Source organism: Apis cerana, linkage group LG1, assembly GCF_029169275.1.
Source record: "Apis cerana isolate GH-2021 linkage group LG1, AcerK_1.0, whole genome shotgun sequence".
NCBI classification, from domain to species: Eukaryota; Metazoa; Arthropoda; class Insecta; order Hymenoptera; family Apidae; genus Apis; species Apis cerana.
Window position 1 is genome coordinate 8,643,529 of NC_083852.1, and position 27,646 is coordinate 8,671,174.

Here is a 27,646-nt window from a genome sequence, read left to right on the forward strand (position 1 = left end):
TAATATTATATAAATATTAATATAAACAATTATATAATAACAATATGTAAATAAATTTAAGTTTAGTATTTTATTCTTATGAATTTAAAATCTCATAAATTGATATTATTTTCATTATATTCTAAAAAATATAAAATTTTTAATTCAATTTACATATATATCTATTATTTATAGCAATCGAAAGAATTGTAAATATATTTCAATTCAAAAAATATATAATATATATGAAAATATTTATGAACGGATGTTAAGAATTCATTTTTAAAATCTGATGACTTTACCGACTTTTATGATTAAATTGAATGTAATTCTTGCAGTCACCGTTTTAAATTATAGAGGGCATGCCAAACAACGCCATCGGTATTTCAGAACATGGAATACAAAATTCCATTAATGATATATTTTATAATATAATTATTTTATATTGTCACCGTATATTTTAAAATATAGAAGAAATCTAATATTATAAGATATAATAATATAAATATTTATAATATATTATATTTATATGATATCTCTGCCATATTATAATTCATCAATAAGAAAATATTCTATGACTATTAAATATATTACTCATCAATCTTCATAGAGGGCATATCAATCACAGTGACATTGGCATCACCGTCAGCCATTTTATGTAGTCTATGATCGAAGCATCATGAAATCGTGGAAGTCTGTGATAAAGGCAAATGGCCGCCGTAGTGTATAAGAGCGGGTTACGCATATGATGTTTTTCCGCGAACAGTTCCTGACGTACGGTATGTAAAGACGCGTGAGTTGATCAATTGACAAAAAGCGTGATGTGAACGACAAACGAAAAATTGAATGGTGTTTCCGTGGCCGGCGATGAACGGTGAAAATGCTAGTGCGGTGATGAAATCGGTGTCGGAGGGTGAGCTGGGCGTGGAAGAGGTTAAATTATCAGAATCGAAAATACAGGATTCTATCCCGCGTTTGAAACGTACGTTTACTTTGCCGAGGAATCCGTTTCAAAGTGCCAGCAGGATGTTAAGACGACGTCCGAAACAAAATCGTGATTCAAAAGACAGTAACAGTGCAACGAGTACTAAAGACAGAAACAATATGCAGCAACATCAGCAGCAAGTGGAAAGCATACAACAAAATATGAGTCGATTACATGGCAGCCAAAGTTATCCAGAAAGGCCTGGTGTAAAAAAAGTGTTCCGTAGACCTTCCTGGAAAAAGTTTATCAACAAAATGGTCCAACACATGTCGAACGTGGGCACACAGAATCACAAAACTTCTCATAGGGACGATCTTAGTTCTAGTGCTGGAGACATAAGGGTACCTCCGCCTCGACCGGCACATATACCGCCTGATAGAGTGCCAGGGGTCATAGGTTTACGCAATCACGGTAACACGTGTTTTATGAACGCTGTATTGCAGTGCTTATCGCATACGGACATACTTGCAGAATATTTCGTACTGGACCAATACAAGGTCGATTTATCCAGAAGAAATAAACTAAACTCTAAAAAATATGGAACAAAAGGAGAGATTACAGAACAGTTGGCTCTTTTATTAAAGGCTATCTGGAGTTGTCAATATGATCCAGAAATGAGCACAGCGTTTAAAAGCGTCGTCGACAAATACGGAAGTCAGTATCGCGGGAACTTGCAGCACGACGCTCAGGAATTCTTGTTATGGTTATTAGACAAAGTGCACGAGGACTTAAATCAAGCCACCAAAAAAAAATATAAAATCATAAAGGTGAGATATCATGAAATTTTTTTAAGGTTATAAATAGCATCTTTTCGTGTGTTGCATATAATAAATATATTATTATACAATATATTTAATTATAATTATTAGTTAGCCATATTAATTTTAATTTTTTGCTTTTCTTTTTTAACCACAAGATATATTTACAAATTCATAAATGCTAAAAATATTTATGATAGAATTTTTTAGAATTTGTTTTTTTGTATGATAAAAAAATGTATTTATCCAGTTTTGAATGAATTTTATTTATTAATCGAAGAGTCAGTCGATCATACAATTGTGATCAGGCCTTAACCTAAATTTGTTTCACGTTCGAAAAGTATATGTATGTGTATCTACGTGCCGCGCTTTCTGAACGGTTCTATCTAGGAATCCGGACAAATACGCGCGAAAGTTCCATTCCGGAAGAAATAAAGAGTAAATAGAAATCGTCCGTTTACCGTATAATATATATATTTTTTTATAAAAAAAAAATAATATATTTATTTTAATTTAAATTTATGATTAGAATAAATTTTATTTTTGTATTATTATTACCATATAGTTCTTTTTTTTAATTATTTGAATATTTTAAAGTATTTGATTAATAAATATATGTATATATATTAAGAATGAATATATATATATAAAGAATCAATATTTGTTTATTGATAATAAATTATGATTTATTTTCATTATCGAAGATTAATAGTTAATAAATAACAATTTTTATCAATATTTAATACTTCATTGATATCGCATAACCAATAATTGAGAAAAATTAATTTAATAAATTAATAAAATAACAAAATCTATTTAATAATATATATATATATATTACGTGATTACGTATTATATCACCATATTTTTTTTTAACCTTTGATATGTACGACAATAGTAATATTATCATAATCTTATCGGAACTATTATTTTTAAATATAACTATAATAATTATATTAGAATATAAAGAAAAAATTTTTTTAAAAAAATTTCAAAATAATATCATTTTAAAATTAAAAATAATTTTTATATATTTAATATATATTTAATATATATTTAATAAACCGCGAATTTGACTACTGAATCACTTTTTATATTAATACAACATATAAAAAGATATAGAAATAGTAAAACAGAGAAAGAATAAATTTTAATTCACTGATTCACCGCAATGAGATGCCCGCCAACGATAAGTGACGTAACTAGAAAAAAGTGCGCATCATATTTGATTTTTTTTGGTATATATATATATTTTTTTTTTCGATATTTATTTCATGGTCAACTATTGATTTATTATTAATGACATTTCTTTCAATGCTATTGTCTTCTGGTTACATGCAATGGATGCTGCATTTCTTTGTTAGTAGTGTGATGACGATTACATGAACGATGAGGTAAGAGATAAAGAAAAATGACTTATGAATCATGCTGTTCATCGAATAAAAGGCGAACGAAATTGCTAGTAGCATAAGTGTGAAAGATAGAGAAAGTCAACAAACAAAAAATTATTTAAAAAAATTTTTTGCAATTGATATAAGAGATTTATTATATATTAGATTTATTATATATAGAGATTATTATTATATATTAATACGTCTCTCTCTCTCTCTCTCTCTCTATATATATATATATATATATATAGAATTTGATTCTTTCGTAATAAAAAATAATTTTATAATTTTTAAAATAAAATTCTTATGAATTTTTTTTATAGTATTGTTTATATTTCAAGTTTCGGTATTTTAAAATATTATAGCCAATAGTAGATTAGACAGATGAATATTAATAAATAATTTTCAATTCTATATTCTTTCAAATTTTTGTCATGTAAAATTATGTGCATTTATTAATTTTATTGAATAGCCTAATTTTATTGAAAAATACATGTTGTATTTTTCATTGCGAAATAATTTTAAAAACGTTATTTAAGCAATTATAATTATATGTATATAATTATATATATAAATATATATAAATATTTTCTAAATTTATTTACATAAAAAAAAATAAAATTTAAAAAAATCTAATCAAATAAAATATTAATATGCGAATATAATTATATGATTGTACATAAATACTTTTCGATTTTGTCTATAGAATTTTTTTTATTTATTTTTTTATTATATAGCTTTAAAAATTGGTCGTATAAAAAAATAATTATTCATGACAGAAAAAAAAATGTGAAATTCCAGTCGTTTCATTTTTTACTTATTTTTTTGTTAAAACAACTAATAACCATGATTAATTAATTATCTAAAGAGTTGAATTTTTCTTTAATCTATACTTTTTTTTATCTTGTGTTAAATTTTTATTATGATTTTTTTCAACTTTTTATGCATTTATCCTTGTTAATTGAAATTTATTCATAATTGAGCATTTGCTTTTTTAGAGTTTTTTTTTTATTTTATTTATTTTATTATATAATTTTTTCTTTTTTTCTTAAGAGAATAGAAATTGTTTGAAATATTTATCTATATTAAAAGTTTATTTGTATTCTGTTATCGATTTAATATATCTCTTTGATTTTTTTTTTCTTCACATTTCATTCTTCGGATATTCGTTTGATTTGTTATCTTATCAGACCATTTCTTGTATACTATCAAAATACTATAGTTTGATAATCATCATAAGGAAAAGATCTTTTGATAGACAATTCGATAATCCGGATCAAGAATTAATAATATTCGATATGTTATCCTATGAATTTATCAACTCGTTTGTGCTACTTTTTTGTAACTAGTTTTTTCTTCGAGTGTCCTTCATCAGCTACGTTGACCGACTTCTTTGAAACCGGTCATTGAAAAGCCTTGAAAATTCGAAGATGCTCTTTGGAAACATTAATACCTTCTTTCGTAGAAAGTCGTCAGGCGCGTTTCGTACAAGTTTATTTTATTATATGCTCAATCATATACATTGCGATTTGTTATTTATTAATGAAATAGTTTTATCGATATATCAAGATTAAAAAATTTTAAAACATCTCATCGAAAATATCATCATTGTAAAATAAATAATATATATCCAAATATTATCCAAATATATGCTAATCAATTAGAACGTATAGAATAGAATAATAAAAAAAATAATATTAATTGAAATATATTAAATACTAAATATACATAATATTAATCGAATATAATAAATATAGTTTTGTGTATATATATTTTATAATAATTCTTATAAAACAATTGTATTATACAATATAATAATTCCAAATGAATCGATATCTTAAAAAGATCGAGAAGTTCGACATTTTTCAAAATACATAAAACCACTCGAGCACGTGCTAAACGACAGTGTCACGATTTATTGACCTTGCGATAAGATCATTAGTTCTTGCTATTTTAAAATTAGGATACTTACATAAATTGAAATGATATGCTACACATATTATTTATGTGTATATTGAAATCTAATAAAATAAGATTTCTGTTTAATTGTCATAAAAAAAAATGAAAATTTTATTCATATTTACGTAAAAATAAGAATCATTGTACATATAAATAAATTAAGTTTTGGTTTAGATAAATTTATTAATTATCACAATTAAATTTCTTAGTTATAATTAATTGTTTTATTGTCTGATCAAATAATTCGTTCGTGCTTCTATTACACGCAACTTTTAGAGATTTATCTACAAGCATTTTTATCTGTTGTACACAATTATTTTCACGCGACTTCTTATGAACTGATTTCATAGTGTTTGTTTCTCAAGGCGTCCATGAGCAAATACCACGTGTCCTTAATCGATCATTTTATGATTCTCATTATCGATGCTTCTTTTATCGTCCGTACTTTGTTTCTTCCGCGAACTTTCAATTAAACATTCGTACGTGGCAGGACTAAATAGAATTTATCAATGTTTTTCGTTTAGTTTTTTGTAAGTAAGTAAGTGTCAAACATTGAGAAAAGAAGACGAGAAAATTATCGAAGGAGACAAAGATTTGAATAAAATACTATGACGTTACGTTTGATGAAAAACTACCTTCAACAAGACCTTGCAATGCGCGTGCAACGTGATGCGCGCTTTTATGTAGCAAAAAGGTCGTCTCGCTCTGGCAATTAAAATGAAAATCTGAAGGAAAATTTATACGTCTTGAAGAAAAAATATGGAAATAAGTTATATTCTGATTTTAGTAATCATTCTTTCATTAGAATATTTGTGAATAGAGTTAAGATTTAATCTATATAAATCAATTTCTAATTTCAATCTAGATAAATTTGTTTTTGCTTATAAATATGGAATAATTTATAAGAATATAAATTAATAAAATAATTTTTAATAGAAATTACGATATATAAAAATAATCTATATATAAAAAAATTAAGTAAGGAATTAACAATTCAAATAACATTTTAACTTGTCAATTCCAATTAAAAAATTAAAGTACATTTATTAATATTATTTCTTTTTTCTAAAAATTAGGAAAAAATTAATATAGTATAATTGATTTGTTAATATAATTGATCATAAAATATAATTATACAAAGAATATTTTTTTGATTGATATCGAATAGAATATTTAACAAAAATAGAAAAGAAGAAAAAAATAATAAAAATATTGGAATTTGAATGTAGATTTAAATATTTATTGCCAAATAAGTGATCATCCGGTTTCCATTTATTGTTGACAATTCATAAATAATCCAGTGATTTTACATTCATCTGAAAATTGATGGAACTTAAAAAATTAATAAGATTAAAATTTTTGTTCTCTTTAAATGAATTATTTGTAAACAATATATATATTATTTTATAGTAGCTTCTGAAAATCTATTGCTAGGACAGAATAAACAGTAATTAGACATACTAAGCGTTTATATAAGCATAAACAAGCACCTAAAGCTCTGATTTCTTAGTTGCGTTGTTAATCACGATATGTCGTTTCTATGACGTCCTTCGCGTAGTATTACACACATTGAATCATAACATCAAATTAATTACTACTTTTATACACGTCTAATTACTTCTAATCATATTTGGATGGCCCTGATGCAGTCTTTAACTATTACCGAATTAAATTAATAACCAGATTCGTAATGGAAAGGAAAAGCGAAAAAATTCACTAAATAACAATTTCTTTTTTAAAATATATTCTAAAAGATTAAAGATATGATATTAATAAAACATTGCATTTATCTTTATTTCAATTTAAGTTTAATAATTTTATGTTAAAATTAATAATAATCTTTTTTATCATTGCAATATATAATATAGTTTACTGAAAAATACCAAAGGAGAAATTTAAGTACTTTCAAATTCCAACTAATGCATTATATTTTAATGCATTCCATGACTGTCGGACTGAAAGAAGTTAATTATAACGGGTCGAGGGACGCTGATTGCTACTGTTACGTAAAGAATGTTTAGAGAAGCCACACTTCCTGTTTTTTGCTTTGTAGTTGTAGGAAGTGAACTATCGATATTTGTCATAACATCAATAAATTCTAATAAATTATTTTATGAATCACTTTCTTTTTTAAAAAAAGTTGTTAAAAAATGAGAATAAATTAGATTTTATTTAAAATTATAAAATATGAAAATGATATATGTTAATAATATATACTAGTTTAGTTTAAATTTGAAATAAGAAGAAAAATATATTAATTTATTGCTTTAATTTGACATTCAAAAAGATAGTGAAACAAATGTTGAATCTGATAATTTTAATGAATTCTGTAAGGGTTACCGACCGATTGACCAAACTTATCCAACCTTTATATTAGTACACGTGTACCAATGTGACATTGACCAATTGTGAAGTTGCGAATTGTAGCGTGAGTCGTTACAACCTGTAAGCATCGAAAATTATTTCCGGCAACCGGATCGGCGATACATCCTGTGAACAAACCGATAATTGTGTTTTGTGGTTTTCACATGAAAAAATTATCACATAATAGTAAATAGTTTAATCTTATCTTTCTGGAAAGAAAAGATTTATTTTTTATTTTTTTCTCGAAAAAAAAATAATTTTATTTAAATATTATTTATTTTTAAATAAATAATATTTAAATATAAATGAATAAATATAATTATTTTTTTCTATAGTTAAAATTTTTTTAATCGATTTTTTAATTATTTCCTTTTTTATTTTATTAAAAATCGTATAGTTAATTTTACAAAATTCTTCATAATACGTGTTTTTAATTATTATTATTTTAATTATATGAAATATATATTTGAAAAAGTTGCAATTAGAAGGTCAAAAAAACACAAGTTTTATCTATCCGATTAAGGGAAGCCTTCCATGCCGACTGAGCACGCTTTCTCGAGAATTTGCTGATCTGAAAGGGGACAGTGAAAAAGCACGTGAGGCTTACGGAATATTTCTGAATACTACTATCTAATATTCTAAATAATTAAATTATTATCTAAAATTATTTAAAGTATTTAATTTTAATCGATATATATATTTAATATAAATTGTTAAAAATATATTTGTATTTAAGATATACATGAATTTTATATATTGAATATAATATTTAAATAGAATATAATATATTGCATATATAAAAAATAAGTATTTTTTATAAGCTACCATTGTTATTTATTAGGACAGTGGTCTAATTCCTAAAAAAAAATTCGATACGAACTTGTGAATTTTAACGAGTCATCGACAATTGTTTGATGTTAATTAAAATATCCCACTTGCTTTGCTCTTTCAATCATGTCTGTTACGAAATCAAAAAGTGCAACAGACGGCATAGACAGCAACAAACTACCGGTAGACACTTATTATTAGAATAAATGTGTTATAAATAATCGTCTTTATGTATCTTGAGTGATAAATTGTTTGTACAAATGATGCATGTCTCGATCTTTCTCGTTAAAAAATAAATCTATATGATTCTGTTATGTATACATAAATGTTTATAAATCGTGAAACAACAGTAGTAATATACATTCTTTTTGTTAATATTGAAAATATTTAAGAGATGGAATAATTTATGAAAGCTGTTATTAAGTAATTTATGTTTTGTTTTTTATTCCTTTTTTTCTTTTCGATATATTGATGAGTCAATGTAATTTATTTCTAAAAATAATAATTATTTTAAATAAAATTATTCATTTTTTTATATTAGTTTAATAATTCTTCATTTGATTAAGAATTTTTTAATGATAAATATTTTTTTAACATGTGATGATATTGAATTATAATATTTCAATACAATTTTATGTTTTTTGAATAAGTTTCTTTTGTTAGTATTTTTCCATCATTTTGTAACAAATTAATTCATATGATATATTGTTTGTTTGGCTTCTTATCTTGTTTAACGTATCGATGACGTAAAGTAAAATATTCCTAAGGTTATTCCCTCGATTAAATGCAGGTATATACAAGGTGTACACGATTTGCATTTTAATAAAATATTACCAATATTCTTATGATGTTTGTGATAAAGATTAATTGTTTCGTTATTGCTTCTACATTTATTTGAATGGCTTCGATATCTTCGATGATAAAACCAATAGCATTCTTTATATCATTACGAATCAAGTTTCTTAATAACACAATAAATATGATTTAATCATAATTGAATATGATAAATTATTATTAAATTTTCAAAAAAGAACTTTTTAAAAAATAAAAATTAGTAATGGAATAAATAATAAAATTTCAAATTTTAATGAAATATTTTATTATATAACACATTAAACATACAATATATCGATTTTATATATCGATTTTATATATATATTATATAACACACAAAAATATATCGATATTAAATCGATATTAGAATATACATAATTAATCAACAAACACAGAATAAAATAATATTTCACAGATTAGAAAGTTTCTCCGTTTTCTCTTAGAAAATGTCGACTTACCTTATTTCCATTAAATTAGAATGTTATTTATAATACAATAAAAATATTAATCAAATAGTATCGTATATTATAAATGCATTTATTTATTAATAATATGTTTTTATTTTATTTACAGAATTCTTTCGGCAGGCCGGATGATATTGTCGCGGCGGAAACTTTGGCGAATCATGTCCGTTGTAACAATTCGTTTGTGCATGCAGTGTTCCAAGCTCAATTTCGATCTAGTTTGACTTGTCCAAGATGTCACCGACAATCGAATACGTTCGATCCTTTCCTCTGTGTATCAGTACCTGTCCCGCAAAATCATCGACAGATGAATCTTTTCGTGAACGTTCTTTATACGTCACAACAACCGCGGCAAGTAAAAATCGGTGTAAGTGTAAACCAGATGGCCAATGTAAGAGAACTCAGAGAAATTTTGGCCAGTGATACTGGTATCGATGAGAATCATATGTTACTCACGGAAGTTCATGATGAAGGATTTCATAGGTAAACTATTATTTCCTATTTATTCTTCTGCAAATTAAATTAAATAAATGAATGTTATTTTAGTTTTAAAATACTTTTTTTTGTTGTTTATTGCTTATAGAACTTTCTCTGATTGCCAACCTTTATCTGTGATTACGGAAAACGATCCGCTTTACTGTATAGAACTGCCACAGCTGAAGGAACCTACAGAGCAAGCGTATATTCTACTTGTATGGATTAACATTCTTATGAAAGGAGATCTAAGGCAACGTTTTGGTAGTCCATATACTATGCAAGTATCTAGAGAAACATCGTATGAAGACCTACAAAAACTTTTATTAAAAGAAATGCATAGTGTTCTGGCTGATGATGTGCTTACGTCTAGTCAGAGTCCTGGACTATTTAACATTCGAGTAGCGGACCCTGCAGCTACTCCTATTCAAGATGAACATCCGTGTATAGATCCTTGTGTAGAACATCCCCTTTACACAGAACAAATTGAACAAGCATTAGCTCTCTGTGCCGATGATTCTGGTCCTCAGCATGTAAAATTAATTCTTGAATGGGATGAAGCCACTAAGTGTAATATTATACAAGATGATAGTGATCAAATCGAAGAACATGCCAGTGTAAAACAATTGAAAACAAACTCTGAACTGGGGGGAGCTGTTACTTTAGAAGAATGTTTTGATCTATATACAAGAGCCGAAATATTAGGAGCGGAAGATGCGTGGCACTGTCCATATTGTAATAAGAAACAAGAAGTTGTGAAGAAATTGGGTCTTTGGTCTTTACCTGATATCTTAGTTATTCATTTAAAAAGATTTCGACAACAGTCTAAACAAAGATCCACATCTAAATTGACCATGTTAGTCGATTTTCCTTTGTATGGTTTCGATATGACTCCCCATCTTGCTCATAATGGAGTTCAAACGCATAATAACGTGAGTAGTTTAGGTGGTCTAGGCTGGTCACCCTGGAAAAAACCTAGACCTCGTCAACAAAATATCCCAAAATATGATGAAAACGTTTACGATCTTTATGCAATTTGTAACCATCATGGACAAGATTTACAGGGAGGTCATTATACCGCATTTTGCCGAAACCCATATGATACTCAATGGTATTGTTTTGACGATACCCGAGTAGAAGCTGTAAATGATACTAATTTAATAACAAATGCTGCATATATGTTGTTTTATCAACGTAGAGGGTTAACTAATAATTCTGGTAATTCTTCAGCCGCATCTACAAGTTCTGCCGGGTCTGGACTTGATCATTGGGTTTCAAAAATGCCACCATTTTATTTTAACAATAAGACTAATAACAATGTTTCAAATAACAATCAAAGCAAATCACAGGAAGTGTTGTGTCAAGATAAAATCGTAGAAGAAAAGAATATAACGAATTTTAATAGAGGATGTCGTAATTATGCTACTTTGCAACCGAAGAAAAGAAATGTTGCGACAGAAACGGATATTAGCCAGATCGATCACTATTCAGACGATGAAGCACCTTGCAGAAGAGAATGGGTAAGTTCATATTATCGATATATATAATTTTAATTGTAGATTTAAAAATATTATTTTACATATTAATTTTACATTTATATATAATTTTTAGGCTTCGCCAAAACCTGTTCGAAAAATGTCGTCCATTACGTTAATACCGCAATCTACGATAATTCATAGTGCCAGTAGTGATCCAGACACAACAATAATACACGAGTCGACGTTGTAACACACAATTTAAGCCAGATTAGATCTGGCTCGAGCAACGCTCAATGTATAGTGCCTGGAATGGTGTGCGAAAGATCAGAAATAAATTAGAAATAAAGAGTGAAAATAAATACAAGAGTATATAACAACTTTTCGCGGAATTTAACTCCATTCATTTCTTATCAAAGACTTAATGTAGTCTATTTAGAAACAAATATGAAAATCTTTCACTTTGAATTTATACATATAAGAAAGCTTTTCTTTTATATTAAGCATCGACCGGACAAAGAACATCTAGAGTCTCTCTAATTTCTTTGTTTTGATATTGAAAAAAGAAAAAATAGAAAGTTACAATATTAGATGAATATTTTCTGAGAATGTAAGTGAAACTCGAGGCATTAGTGATTTTTGTATTTATATCGTATTTACAAATTGCGTGAATTGTATTGTACATTCTAGTTATTAGAAAACTTTTTAAGAAAAGGACAAATATTCAGTATCAAAAAGTATGAATCCCTTATTTACAAGCTGTCTATTGTTAATACTTAGATTTTTTTCAATGCAATAGGTAACTAATATTTTACATATGTCCAACAAGAATGTACATGTGTCAAAGAAACTTTGTACGCGACTTTTTTCTCAAATTTGCGGATCGAATATCGCATGCGTCGTGTTGCAATGAACTATGACAATAACTGAATCTTATTTAGCAGGATTCATGTATTACAATGACTTTGTTTTCAATAATAATTCTTGTTTGGACATATTATATAGTTGCTAATCATTGCTTTGAATTTATGCTTAATTATAATATTTATATCATATTTGTATCACCTACTAGTGGCCTTATCTCAGTAATTAATATTAATGTCATTTGCAATCATACAAGCATAGTTACTATTTTGACAGCGTTTTATTACCAAACATTGACATTGTATCGTGAAAGCCACCAAATTGTAGCATATATATCACTAATTCTTTGGATTCTAACGAATCGACGACCAAAAAAATCAATATACTTCCATTTAAAAGTCTCGTTCTTCCTCTAATAATCGGCAATTAAATTTTGTTATTCGAAAAAGATAACGTGTCGGTTCTTAATAGAGTGGCTTTCCTAATATTCTTCAGCGATGTATTCTTTTTTTGTATTTTATTCTCAAATACTCTAATCTCTCAGTTGTAACGAGCATTCCACTTATTGTTAGATTTGTTTATAAATAGAAGATGATGAAAAACAGAAGCATGAAAGTGAAACAAATTTATATATATTCATATACACGTAGGTGTATAATTTATGAGTGAAAGATATTTAAGTTATTTTAAAAGTAACATTTATTACTAGTCATATGTATCGTGGACGGGATGTGGCGACTAAAGAATGTATGTGACGAATTGTAACGCAATTAATATCGAATTTCATTATAAATTATAAAAAAGATGTTTAATTGAAATAAAAAAAAACGTAAGGTATAGCTTGATATATATATTTTAAAGGCGTTTACATGTAAATTGATTCCTATGACAAGATTAAACAAGTGCCATGATGGTCTTAGAGATATAATACTCAATAAAAATTCAAATATTTTTATACTCGGTTTAATAACGATTGTTCTTTTCAAATTTAGCAATTGAAAACTTAAATATCTTAAAAATTAATAATCAATAAACTATATGTAAATAATTATAATAAAGAAATGCGATATTTCTATAAATATTCCAATTACTGGATTTGAAAACAGACATCACATTAAATGACCGAGTATTATTCAGTTCAAAATAAGAAGTTCCCTTCGTGGCATTTAATAAACTGCATGATAGAATGAATGTGTAGAATGTGTGATAAACAGAAGTAAAGGAAAGCCACTACCCGTTTATTATTCTATGATTTTAGAATTTTGTGCATTCACGTTAATCGACTGAGGGATACGTTATTAATTATATTACCGCTGTTTTTGTTGAAATAAATTAGGAAATGTATATATAAATGAAAAAACGTCATTCCACTTTGTGCACGCTGAATTATGTCAGCTTTGATCTATGATTCTAAATACTTCGCGTTTTTTGAAGTAACTGTTGATGCTTGTTATGTTTATAGACAAATTAATTGCCACGCTTTTTATAATTTTTCAAGAGCACGCGTGGGAAATTCCCTTGCATCAATTCAGAAATTTCAATGTGGAAAGAAAATATCGACCAATTGTATACTAGTCTAATATATTTTATTGTAGTCTGCGAAATATATAATAATTTGTTGCATATTGAAGAAATTTGTGAAAAGATAAATATCAATTATGTCGGATTTTATTTTAATTATATCAGTTTATGAATAATAGATTATAGATCAAATAGATAAAAAAGCAAATTTGAATTCGAAATGAGATATTGTATAATACTATTATTCAAGTCTAATGTAAAAAGTTTATAAATAATTAGGGATAAAATAAATCATAATATACAGAGATTTGTCAATAAAAGTAATATTCATACATAAAATATTTGGAATATAGTAATTTAAAGAAAAATTATGTATTTGACTATTATTTACATTAAAATTCGATTATAAAATATGCGTTCATTTTAAAAATATACATTGATCCCAACTTTTTTGTTATTTAATAAATATAGTATTTATTTTGTTATACTTGAAAAATATGTAGTAAAATTATTTGTTTTTAATTTAGTTTTTAATAAACAAATTATAAAAAAATTATACGAAACGATATGATTTATATAAAAAATATATAATAAATAATTTAATAATATATTAAAAATTTAATATCTAGTATTTAATTTGAATTTTATATTTTCGCGCCATTTAATGTTATGGAGTATATATAACTGCTAATAAAAAATTGTTTATTACTTTTACTTTATTTATAAAAGAAGAAATTAATTTTTTATATTGTTTCATTTAAAATTATTAATTTAATATAAATTAGATATTTTCTTTTAACTGAAAATTTTATTTCCTAAATTTGTTAATATTTTTCATAAAGTGTCAATCATCATTTTTAACGGTTGATATTTTAAAATATATTACATTAATTTTGTTTTTAATTATTTAAAAAAATATATAAAATCATAAAGCTATGATTTACGCATGAAAAAAAATTATAAATTTTTTATGTCTTTAATATTATAATTTTTCTTTATTTTGTAATATTTTTTTACGCCAAGAAAAAAAGAAATAAATAATAATATCGAGTTTTATTTCTTAATAATAATAAATATAATCTGTTTCTTTAATATAAATATATATCTTAAAATTTATTCCATTAATTAATTTTATCGATATTAGAAATTTAAAAATATTTAAGTAAGTATATGCAGCATTTACATAAAATATAGCATATTCTAAATATTTATTGTATATTTTATGTAAAATGTGACAAATTTATAAGCATAAACTATGAAATGCATTACTATTCACAATATGTATATCGAAATTCATAATATATTGCTTACAAAGTAGGCCAGAAAGATTCAAGTAGTTTCAATATTGCACGGTCTGCTCAAATAAATCGTTTCAATTTGGTGGATTATCACGAAATTTTTCTTATCCGATACATAGTATGATTAGAGACTTGGATTATGAATAACGAATAATATCATTTTACATTTAATCGAAGAGTGTACCGAGCATCAAGAGTCTTCTCTCGATATTTACTTCGAATGAAATAATTCGTTGAAGCAAACTGTACATAGGTACATCTTACGAGAAAGATGAAATTGTGTGGTAGTACATTGGGATTGGTCGTGGCGCCACCCCACTCCGTGAAGGCTTTCAGTCGAGCTCGAACCTTCATCGGGTGTGGAGTGTGTGTTGCATTGTCGTGTGTTAGTGTTCAGATTATTCACTGAAAATTAAGGTAAGAGAATTTTTTTACGTAATACATAACTAAATATATAATAATAGAAATATATCGTTTCAATTATTTAACAATTACAATTATAACACAAAGCCGGTAAATCGTTGCAGAAAAATTATTCTTGTCCTCGTTATTAGTCGATGTTGCATGGAAACAATATCGCATACGACGGAATTTTAATGATTTGTTTACTTATGCTCAAAATATATATAAAGTTTAAGTAACTATCGGCATTCTAACGAAAGCAACAACAAGAGACAGCGCCTCTCCCACGAGATAAAAGAGACAGAGAGAATGTGGTGGCGCTCAGAGCCGTCTTCGTGTGTACTCTCGGGATCGATACACAGTACACACTTGGCGCGACGTTCGTGTAAGGTTACGGTTTGTACGGGATCGCATGCGGGTGTGTATGCTTCTTTCCATGCTTGTCTCCTGTGACGTCGTTGTGTTACGTGTCTGCGTGCATGCTCTCTATAAACGAGGGGTGGATTTTCGGTGTAGCTACAGAAAAATTCAAAGAAATTGAGAAGAACGCGTCAGACTATGCGGGTACCTCATGCAACGCACCCTCTCTCAAGGCGAGCGCGCCGGCAACCGTTGCTGAAAAGAAACGTGTGAGAATGACAAGTAAGTGCAGTAAAGATATTCAAAAGGGGAGATTCGTTGTCAGGTATACCGCGAATTATAATAATGAGACTTGTTACATTGTCACATTGTCTTGCTTCTATGAATATATAAAAAATATTACTTACTTATTTATTGCTTTTATTAAATGTAATAGAATTAGATTTGAATTTAATTTAAATAATTTTTTATATCAAATTATAAAAATCTGTTAATATATTATTATACTATTATTTTTCATTGTTTTCATTTTATTTTATATTATAAAAAGTAAAATTTAATTATCTCTATAGGAAAAAATATTCATATTTGATACAACAATGTGACAATAATGCAGTGATATTATTTTCATATTGCATTTCTAATATTCATATAAATTAATAGCAATATGTTCTTTCTTTCTTTCTTTCTTTTTTTTTTTTTTATTATATTATTGTCAGATTAGATAGACAAAGGTTAGATGTTAGAGGTTAGAAACATGTAGCTAACTGTTAATCACTTTATCCGTTATTTTCATATTGACAATCTGATTTTATGCATACTTTTGAAAATTGGTAGAGTTAGTCAATAAAATAGTCATAATATACTCGATCGATTTGTGGGAATCGAAAAACCGCAACGCGTGCGATAATCTATCATTAGAATAAGTTTCACTCTCCGAGTGACTTTTTACGTAATGAGAAATTGTAATATCTTAACCTATTTATTGGTTCGACAACAATCATTTTAGCAAACTATATCACACTATGATATGATATATCTCTTGATATATAATACTTTCATATATTATTTCTCATTCTTTTTTTAATGTTTAATTGAACATAAGTATTCCTTACATAAATTTTTTTACAAACAATTTTATTAATTTTTTGCTATAATAGAAATTTTATTGTAAAAAATTAATTAAATGTTTTATTTAATAGATTTCTTTTGAATATATGTTACACGTTTAGAATACATAGAAAGTTTTCTTAGATACGTTCTCAAAAATAATCTAATCTAAGAAATTATATTTATTGTTATATTTATTGTTTATGTTATCTATTTCTATATAACGCTTTAGATTCTCTTTAATGAATCTATAATAAGTTATACATATATAAATAATATTTTGGTCGTAAATTTTTTCTTTGTTTCAAAGAATCAGATGTTTAATAAGAGAAGTAAGAATGAAATAAAAATAGATAAAAAAAATAAATCTAAACATTCGAACGAACTAGTCGATATTATCTATTTGTTTCATTGAATAAAGAATGAAACACGAAATATCTAGTATTTCAATGATCATAACTTTCATATGAAATTTTATATTTTCTTGTATATTACTCTACCAAATAATTTACAAACAAAAATTTGAAAAAAAAAAAGAGAGCAGATATACTTGATTTTGTTGTGTATATTGCAATAATATACTGATATTTCGAATTCGTTTTTTTGAATTTTTGATTTTACAATGATTTAAAAATCAATGTTAACTTATAGGAAATTTACACATATATTCGCATATTCGCAATATTAAATTATATATTTGTTTTTATTTGATGTTCTATTGAGATATTCTAAATCAATAACAACCAACTGCAAGTGGTGTCAATTTCAATGAAACTAGAACACGACGGTATTATTTTAATAAATTATTTTAATAAAATTATTTTAATACGCGAAAAATTAATTATACGAAGAATTCAAACTTATCGAACTATGCTTTGAAGAAAATCTATATTTTCGATCGAAATATAATTCTTTTGCATACATCACGAACACATTTATCACAGATGAGAATGGACGTGTGTTAGTAATGTCAATTCGTTAAATCACAACAAAGATAATTAATCGATCAAGTAACGAATAAAATAGTTTTTGTTATCTATCGCTTAAATTACAGATAACCAGTTAAATACACCCATGACCGATTCATTTTGATCGTTTAACGGTTCGAGATAATTATCTGCCATTTGATAGCTTATTTAGTTTCAACGGTAATTAATGCTTTAAATTTTCGTAGCTAATGATGTAGATAGATTTATTCTTTACACTTTAAATATCTTGTTAATATAATGTCAAATATAAATCAATGCGTTATCTCTCTATGAATACTTGTACTCTGTATATCATATTTAATTCAGCAATAATGTTTGTTAATTTATAAATTTAACAACATTAACGCTAGAAAATAATAATACGCAATGTTCGCTATTTTTTAATAGCGAATTGATATAATTTTCAATCATTTATCAAGTTGAACGAATGCGACGAACCAAAAAGTTTAGTAGACGAGAAAAGAAAAACAATTAGTTCAAACTTGGACGCATCACGTCTCTAACTCGGAATAATTGGGCCAATCGATAGTTACTACCCTTAGTTCACCCCTCACTTCTAATGAACTCAAATCAAATTCGTCATCGTGTACACTCAACTCAGTAGTTACATATTATTACACTTGATTTATAATCTATGTTCATCTTAAAATTTACTATCTCTTATCATTATATCATTACGGAATATATCATTTTGTATATGTACACTTTTAAAATTACACGATTATAATTTTTAGTTTAGTTATACAAAAATAAAATAAAAATTAGAATAAATACTCGATACGAGTACAATAATACAAAATAACAAAATAATAATAAATAATTGTCAAAAAATTTCTCCAATAGAGATTTTAAATGTATAGTTACGTTTATGTATGGGCGCGATTGAGTCAAATCCTTGACCCTCGCACACCACACACTTTCTCTAGTAACTTAATACAACACCATCTTCGTAACTCAACTTCTTCTTCCGGTAACTATCGTAGGTCACCGGATACAATCGAACGTGGCAGCCATAATTATTACCATTCGATTAATTACAACACGCATACTTAATTACAACTCGAAATCATAAACGTCCAATCAACACTGAAAAGCATCTTGAAAAGAAAATCAGAAAAAATAATTCCCAGTGTTAAAAAGAACCGTTTTATAATAAAATTCCCGATTGACGATGCTCGTCAAAGGGTCGTCGACTGTCGTGCTCTCGACGAGCAAAGACCCTTCGAAAAAGTGGAGATATTTTCGCGTGACACGCGACCCACGTTCCTCGCAGAGCACGCGCGTTTCGTGGTTGAATCGAACGGAAGCATTATTGAATCGGCAATACGGCCGAGTGGCTCATTGGAATGCAGTGATGCATCGCTATATATACGTGAAGCTGGCGGGTGCCAGTGGTCGGTCTATGGCGCATCTTCAGACTTAAACAAACGATCGGTATGCAAGGTGAGAGGCCTATCTATTCAAGCCTCGACGGAATGCAAAAAAGCCGACGTTTCCAGACAAAGGGGATATCGGGCTCTGACCGAGTGGAAGTCTTCCTGATGCCCGTTATTCGTCTGTCTTCTTGCTTCTTCACCCTTGAAAACGCGGCTGGAAATCCGAGATCCTATCCGAGCAAACTCGTTCCGCCTCCAAACTGGACGTGTCACGCATGTGCTTTTTCTGACCCTTAAAGGCCACCTGTCCATCGTATCGTCGCGCATCGCCTGTTTCAAGCTTCCATGCAGCTTACGGGCAATGTAAAGCAATGGGCGGCCGTTTACGAAACGACAGTAGCACGCTTTCATTGCGATTGCGCTCGAGATGCTTGCGATACTGGCGACAGCCAGGCGTATTATCGCCGCGAATCAATTATTTTTCTGCTTTGTCTTCGTAAAAAAATAGTATCTTCTTTAACTAATCCTTTGGAACGTATGGATATTTTTCCCTATTTGATAATATTTTATTTCTCAAGTTTTCCAAGTTCGATATTCGGACGGAAAAACATTTTGAAAAATGTTTTATGATGTTTTCGATCTATTCGAGATTGATAACGCATCGTGTGGCAATGTGATATTCAAAAGAACGAACTTATGTTATCAATCAGTTAAAAATTGATAGGAAAAAAAGATAACAGAGGAAAAATATTATAATTGCTATTGCTTTCGGTTACGTAATGAAAACAATATGAAAGAAATTCCGATTTCTGAAAGTACGTGGAGAAAGAGTTTAAAATTCACAATTCAAGGAAGAGAAAAAAGAGAAAAGTTAAGATTTTTTCTTTAATTTACATCGATTGGCGAAGATTGTCCATATATTCCATATTTAAAGAACAAGGGCCATTTAATGAGGGGCTGTTCGAGATTGACAAAACTCGCGTTATTGAACCGAGAGAAGTACTCAATTATTTGGCTTGTTATGCCTCGAATCTGAACTAACTGAAAAGAATCGAGGCATGAATTGATCGAGTAATATGGTCATATTGAGAATGATTAGACTTGAATACTCGAGGATAAGTTATTCCTTTTTTTAAATGCTCGAAATTACACTTATCGGACGGATTATTCAGATATTTTTTTCAATGATTTTAAAACAAAATTTTCTATCATCGTAGAAAAAATTGAAATTATTTATAATCAAATAAAATGACGATGATAATTACGAAGAAAAATTTAAAAAGAGATAAATTCAAATGATATACAAATGATATGTTTATCATTTCTTATAAGATACAATTACCATATGGAATATAATCATATCATAGATATATATATATACACCGTTGTATTTATTATCTCATTTATTGAATGATTTGATCCAAACATATATCTTAAATTTCATATCATTTCAATAATACTTTCATACGAAAATTACGAAAATTCGACGAGATAAACCTTCCTGTAAAGGCTATTTAAAATATTTTTACTCCACTCTATATCTAATAAAATGGATAATGGATCGGAATAATATCGAAAGGAATTAATTCGGAATCGAAAATCACTTTCGTTCACTGAAGTGAACGAAACGGAGACTGGTCGAGGAACCAGCTTGCCTGATAAACTTCTTTCGAAGCTTTCTCTTTGGCTTATCGGGCAACTACGAGGCGACAACTGTAGCAGAACGAAATTACGTAAACGTTTTCAAATTTAGAACCGGATAGCGACTAATCCCGAAGGAATAAAGAGTTTCTACCGCTGTTAATCCACCATGGAGGGAAAACGCCGAGGGCGAAACACGGCGTGCTGCGACAAAAGAAAGCTCCTTCTATATTGCTCTCGTAGAAAAGGAAATATATAGTGCTATATGAACAGGGCAGATGACAGAAAAAAAATGTGCTTTATATAGGCTGCTGCGTGCCCGTGGATTTTTCTTCGAAATATCTGCTTGAATGAAATTTAATTATGAATTATACTCGTCGAGTTATCGGCCTCGATAACTTTCTTCCTTTTGTGTTATCTGTTCTCTTGAATTCCGTTGAAATTATATATTCATCCGTGGTATTCATATCGTAAGGCCTTATCCTTTTGTATAATGCAATTATCTACTTGTACGAGCTTGTATATGCAACCATCTTGAACAATTTAAAAGAACGGACGGTCTTTAGAAATTTTTATTAGACGATGGATTCTTCGAGGCTAATATTCAAGGAATTCGTCGCAGTTTATATTTTCGTTAATAAATCTATAATACTTTATCGGTTAATAAATAACCTCGATTCAAAAATGTTCAAAATCGTTTTAAAGAATATCTTAATTGATCTCAAAACGATATCGATTACCAAATCCGCTTGCATAATTATATTAATATTATCGAAATTTTATGAATTATAAATTTTTGTATAACAATTATGCTCGTTTTTAGGCAACGTATATTTTTGAAATGTATATTTTACATTTTTTTTTCACAAAACAATATCATCTCTATGTAAACCTCTATATAAAATTTTTACAATCGTTACATGTTCCATAGAAATTAAAGTTATCGACGCTTGACGACAGATGACAAATTTCGCAATATATTAACAATAAATCACAATTTTATCGTCTGTCAATTGGAACAAAGTATGACGAACGAGACTAAAGACAATTTTACAACTTCGAAACAACGTGAGAAGTAACGTTAAACAACTTTGCAATCATTAAGGTTAAAAGAAGAAGGGGAAACGAGGAAGTTTTGAGCCGGTTTCCGCCGCAAATTATCTTTGAATTAACATCGCGAAACATGGTTGTGCGCGATAGTGACGTCCCTTTTCAGAGGTTGAATTTTCCAAGCAAACGCTTCGGGCCTCATTGCCATCAAGTCATGAGACGAAGCGAGGCGAGAAACAGGCCAGGGCAAGGGGACTTTTTAGCGGTAGAATTGCAAAGCAAACTATGCAGAAGCGCCCCGGGTACGTTGCATCACTCTGCCTCTTCCTAGTCTCCCGCGTGCCTTGAATAAAAAGAAAAATTACCCCCTGTGAAAGGGGGCACAAATAAATTATATCTCGGACACGGCAATTGTACACCGCCTTCGACACGTTACCGTAATTATTCAAGAAACTCGAGCTTAAATGATGCCGTTTATCAACGCTCTTGTATTCCTGGTCAGAGGATGTGAAAATGCGGATAACGGGGTTACAGCTACAGTTCAGACGATTCCATTTTTTCATTCGGTCATATTTATTGACTCTTGTCTATTTTTTTGATATCAATTTTTTCTGATTTTTTTTTTTTACTTTATTACATATCGCGGGATTTCTTTCTATTCGATGTTATTAATTGATCTACATTTGTACATCTTTTCTATTTCAGAGATCAAAGAACTCCATTGTGATATAAATTAATCGGGTATGATTTTGTTAATGAATTCATTCATATTTAATGCTATATATATGACACTGATGATGGCCAAAAATGATTTTACCGTATACACGTATTAAAATTACACAAAGCAATTGATTCAGCTCGCAATTACGAATAAATTGTGATTGCAACAGCTTGAAAATATAGCATCTTCCAAATTTTCTTCGTAACGTAAACTTTTCTCCAAACTTAATCATGCCTGTAATCAATTGCAGGAAAAATATCCATTAATCTTAATCGATGACGTCCAAATTTGGCGAGAAAATTTAACAAAAGTCTCTCAAAAAGAAAAAAAGTGACTCATCGATCTTTATTTCAAAATGTCCTCACTCGGATCAATTTTTTTTTTAAGGAAACGTTATCCGTGCATCCGTAATAAAGATGGCGAAAAAATTGCTGGGCTATTTTCTGGGAGGGGAAACGAGGTAGTCCGCGCATCGGTGAGTGCATTTTAAAAGTTACACGGGATCGGTGAACTGGGTAGCGCGAAAAGGGGTGGCTAAAGGGAAACTTTTATAATTAAAAACGGGGCAGAAAAAGTAGCGCAAACAGCGTTATAGTCCCGGGCCCAGAATGCGGGTAGTGTGGGATCCGCGTGCATCTAGCAACAAACGTCCGGCGGGGAGCGTAATGGACGCTGAGGAAAGTAATTACCATAAAACGCGAGTAATATTAAAGTTAAAATGTTGGATTTCTTCTTTTTTTTTTTTTTTTTTCGAATAAACGAACGCGACCGAGTTCGTCTTCTTCGCGCAGGTGTCGTGCAATTTTTCCTTCGTGAAAGAAAGATTTTTCATCTCCCATCTATTCAGGAGGAAAGGAATAAATACGAAGTAGAAAAATTGTTGGGCTTTCGATTTATTCCAGAGGATAATTCGATGATTGGAAATTTTTTTGAAAAGATATTCAAAAGAATTGTTTCTCAAATTAATTGATATTTTAAGAGAAGAGAAAAATTTTAATTCTCCGATTTGAAGATAAAAAAATATCGAAGGCAATGAGTTATTTTCTTTTATCGGTTTATTGTTCGAATATAGCCGTCTTATATGCGGCGATGCAAATGATGACAGGTCGAATAACAACTTTCGATGCGATTGTATCTCGTACATAAAACGTTCGAAGTAAAAGGTCTAACAAGAAATGAATGTCTTTGTATGGTATATACGGTGAGATATCATAGAGTACATTGACTTATATACGTATATTGTCTACTAACTGTGAATTTTAATGTTTTTCTAATTGAATTCTCGTTAAATTCTGCTCTTTTCTATTGTATCCTACAATATTCCTCTTAGTTGACCTGTATTCCCGTGTATATATAGCATCGTGTTTTTTGATTGACGTGTAATAAAGATACGTCTTTTAGACGTAACAATGGAAGAAGAAATGTACTTTTCTTCTTTTTGGGTTATGTTCGATTGTGAAATGTACAAATAGATGTATAATAGGTACAATTTGAAGAATAATTATATTTCTTGGTTATATACCGGTTTCCAACACACCGCTGTACAAATTTATTACAAATCCTGTCTAAATTGACGCTAAAAACTATTATGCCTGAAACGTTATTTTATTTTTAAGTGAAAATAATGTGTTGCTTGACAATTCATTAAAATTGATATTCTAACCTATGATTCTACCTACTATATCTCATTTATTACGTATAGTAATTCACGTTTTAATTAACAATTTCATATACTTAGCTAACACAGAGTTATACCCGTTGATTTTTAAAATTTTTATTTTCAAATATCTGCAATTTCTTTTCCTCTCTTTTCCACAATGTTTATCGCTCTCAAGTGCCGAGCTCCGATTTCCGGAAACACGTACTTGTGCATTGAAGCATCAATTAAGCATGCATTACCGTATCAACTTGCCAACAGCATATTCTTTATTTCTCATAACTCACATTGTTCGATACATGCCTTATCTTCCTTAAAATCTCCCATTTAAATCCATGAAAATCCATATTTATGAAAATAATTTTCTAACTTTTTAAAGATTTTTTTTAAGATCAACTTTCTAATTTGAAGATATTTTTTGAAACCCGTTCAATTCTTAACTTGTGCCATGCATGTTGCATGTACTGTTGCATGTATATCCTGTCGCAGTTAATCATCGTAAGCAACTGCAGGCCACGTGGCTTCAACCTTCTGGATGGTCACTCTGTATATATGTATTTATAATGTCTGAGGATTTACATGCAAGGGAAGGTTGGCAAAGCTTCGATCGATCGAGCGATTATTCTTTATTTTGCTCTTCTCGGAATACTTTTTATTCCTCTTTTTTAATATTATTATTATTATCATTATTATTATTATTATTCTCATATTCCAAAGAACTTTTTCCTTTTTTTATTTATATTTTTATTCTCCTCCGTCAAACATGAATCGATGACTTACAATTAGAACAATTGCATCGGTGATTCATGCGAGGCGGTGTTTCATCGGTGGAGTTTAAACAAGCTATGATTTTATAACATCGAGCCTTTCGCGGTACAACAAATGTAACAAAGAAAATCTATTAAGTTGATTCATACGAAATGTATCTTCAAACTTTGATATATGCAACGTATAACAAATAGGAATGAAGAAAATAATTGTTATAAATCGTATACACTGAACGAAATGTTGTAATAAAAATATGGAAAAATTGTGATGGAAATTCGAGTCGAAAATCGATGGTTAACTATGGGAAATATGGGAAAGGAAAGAGCAGAGAAAAATTTTCTTCGAGCATCTGGTCGACAGTCCTGTTTACACGGTCGCATGCAGTCGACTTTGGTAACGTTGTAAATCGTTGCGTTTACCACTGGAAAGACACACGGTGGCATCTGGTCGAAAAATTGCATCTCTGCTCCACCCCTACCACGCCGTCTTCTATTCTTTCTTTTTCCTCTCCACAAGACAAAATCTTTTCCATGATTTAAACTGCTCAAGTTCTCGGCTAATATGTATTTACCTTCTATTCTGCCTGTGAATTTATCACACGCGCGAAGAACCATGCGATTCTTTCACTTAAATCGCGGCTTAAATCGTTCGAGACGAACGATCTTCCGCCTCGACTTTGAAATATGCAAAAAGATCCGGGATCAAGGAAAAAGGGAAGCTCGTAAGCAGTTGAATTTCAACATAAATAAAAGTGAGGCAATTGAAAAATTAAGATTTTTAATCGTAAGAATTATTTAAACAATTTAAACTTCGCATTCGACCGATTTTTATTATCAAAATTGAGATTTTGATTTCGTACAAATTTTTTGAAGATACGATATTTGAGGTGCGGATAGGGGAGCTCGTTTATCTTAGACGAAGACAATCTTTTCGAATTTATGGCGGGTAAAATTGGAAAATGATTACTTGGTAATGCATCAGTGCCCCCGATTGCCTATTTGGAATTTCATGGAACGCTTTTCGGGATGATAAAAGGGACAATTTGGAGCGGCGTGCATTAAGTAGAAAGTGAGATGAAAAATTGAATCCATGATATCTTTGATATAATTTTCTAATATCTTCCCGAAGAATTCAATTCGCTATCGAAACTTTTAAACCATAAAATACCATATCATCTATATTAGAAGATCAATGTAGGAGAAATACAACTGGTTGAACTTAATGAATTGAAGATAAATATTAAAATTTCGCTCGTAGGAACGGAGCTCGGTGTTCTATTTAGCATAAAAATAAAATTCAACGATCGATCTACGTCGTATTGATCCATTGTTTCGGAGGTTCGAAGATTTTAATCGATATTTGGCCTCCAGGAACCGAGTCGCATTCCCATTGAGGAACTCGATTCGGTATTTGCATTCCGTAATCATTCCTTGAACGACATTATTGGTTCCTCGAAGCCCGACAGCAGAGCCAGGATAATATGAAGAACTGAAAGAGATCCCGAGTAGACTTATTCTTTCGCCGAAATAGAGAAGCGCCTTTGAAGATTTAAACAGTGTTTGCGTCGCGCTTCGTGATTTCCTTCCTTTTCCTTTTCTTTCTCCTCGTTCCATCTTGCCAAGGGAATAGGAAAAATGAACGCTCGCGTAATACTTGATATTTGAAAGAATCGCGAATTATTATTAATGAAATTGTTGAAAAAAAGAATTTGAAATTTAAAGCTTGATTTTTGGAACGAGATATATTATACCATTTTATTATACATAAACTGAATGATGAAACACAAATTTTATAAAATTTTATACATACTCGGTATTGTAATAAATTTTAAAATACTCGAAATCGGTATGATATTAAAAATATCATTTTACAAATGTATTTTAATTTCGAGGAAAGTCTTCTTTAAAGTCAATTCAATTTCCAATTGAATAAATTTTATAAATCACAGACGCGCGAATAGCATCGATCGAATAGCATGAAATGATTCGAGATATTGAATCAGTTAAATCAATAGTCGTCCAATAGAACAGTGACTCCCAACCTACGAGTTTTAAAATTTTTTAGAGGATACACTGTCACTTTTAACATATCCATTTTAATATAATCACTTTACAAAACGTATCAGAGCGATCCTTTCGTTAATTATCCGAAAAGTCGGTCGATAATTTTCTTAACTTTCTTTACGTGTAAGACAAAGATCGCAAAATTATTTTACAGATTATAGAACTTTAGGAAAGCGTTTGGGAAAATTTTAATGTACAAAACGTTTGATTTTTATTCTTTCGTCGATTCAAATTCAAATATCTTTAATCGAAAATGTCTACTCCGGAAGGAATTATTTACTTGTGGAATTTTTCTTGGTGTCGTTTCACTGGCTC

The 27,646-nt window shown here is 28.9% G+C and overlaps 1 protein-coding gene across 1 annotated transcript in view; it reads left to right on the top strand.

Moving 5' to 3' along the window:
* Positions 1-610: 610 nt before the first annotated feature.
* Positions 611-27,646, top strand: part of LOC108002569 (ubiquitin carboxyl-terminal hydrolase 31) — a 45,488-nt gene continuing 18,452 nt past the window's right edge. Inside the window, exons 1-4 of the mRNA XM_017064318.3 lie at positions 611-1,731; positions 9,672-10,045; positions 10,146-11,556; positions 11,648-15,611. Of these exons, the coding sequence (XP_016919807.1) occupies positions 826-1,731; positions 9,672-10,045; positions 10,146-11,556; positions 11,648-11,764 (2,808 nt within the window). The 5' untranslated portion in view covers positions 611-825 and the 3' untranslated portion in view covers positions 11,765-15,611. The remainder of the gene's footprint in view (positions 1,732-9,671; positions 10,046-10,145; positions 11,557-11,647; positions 15,612-27,646) is intronic.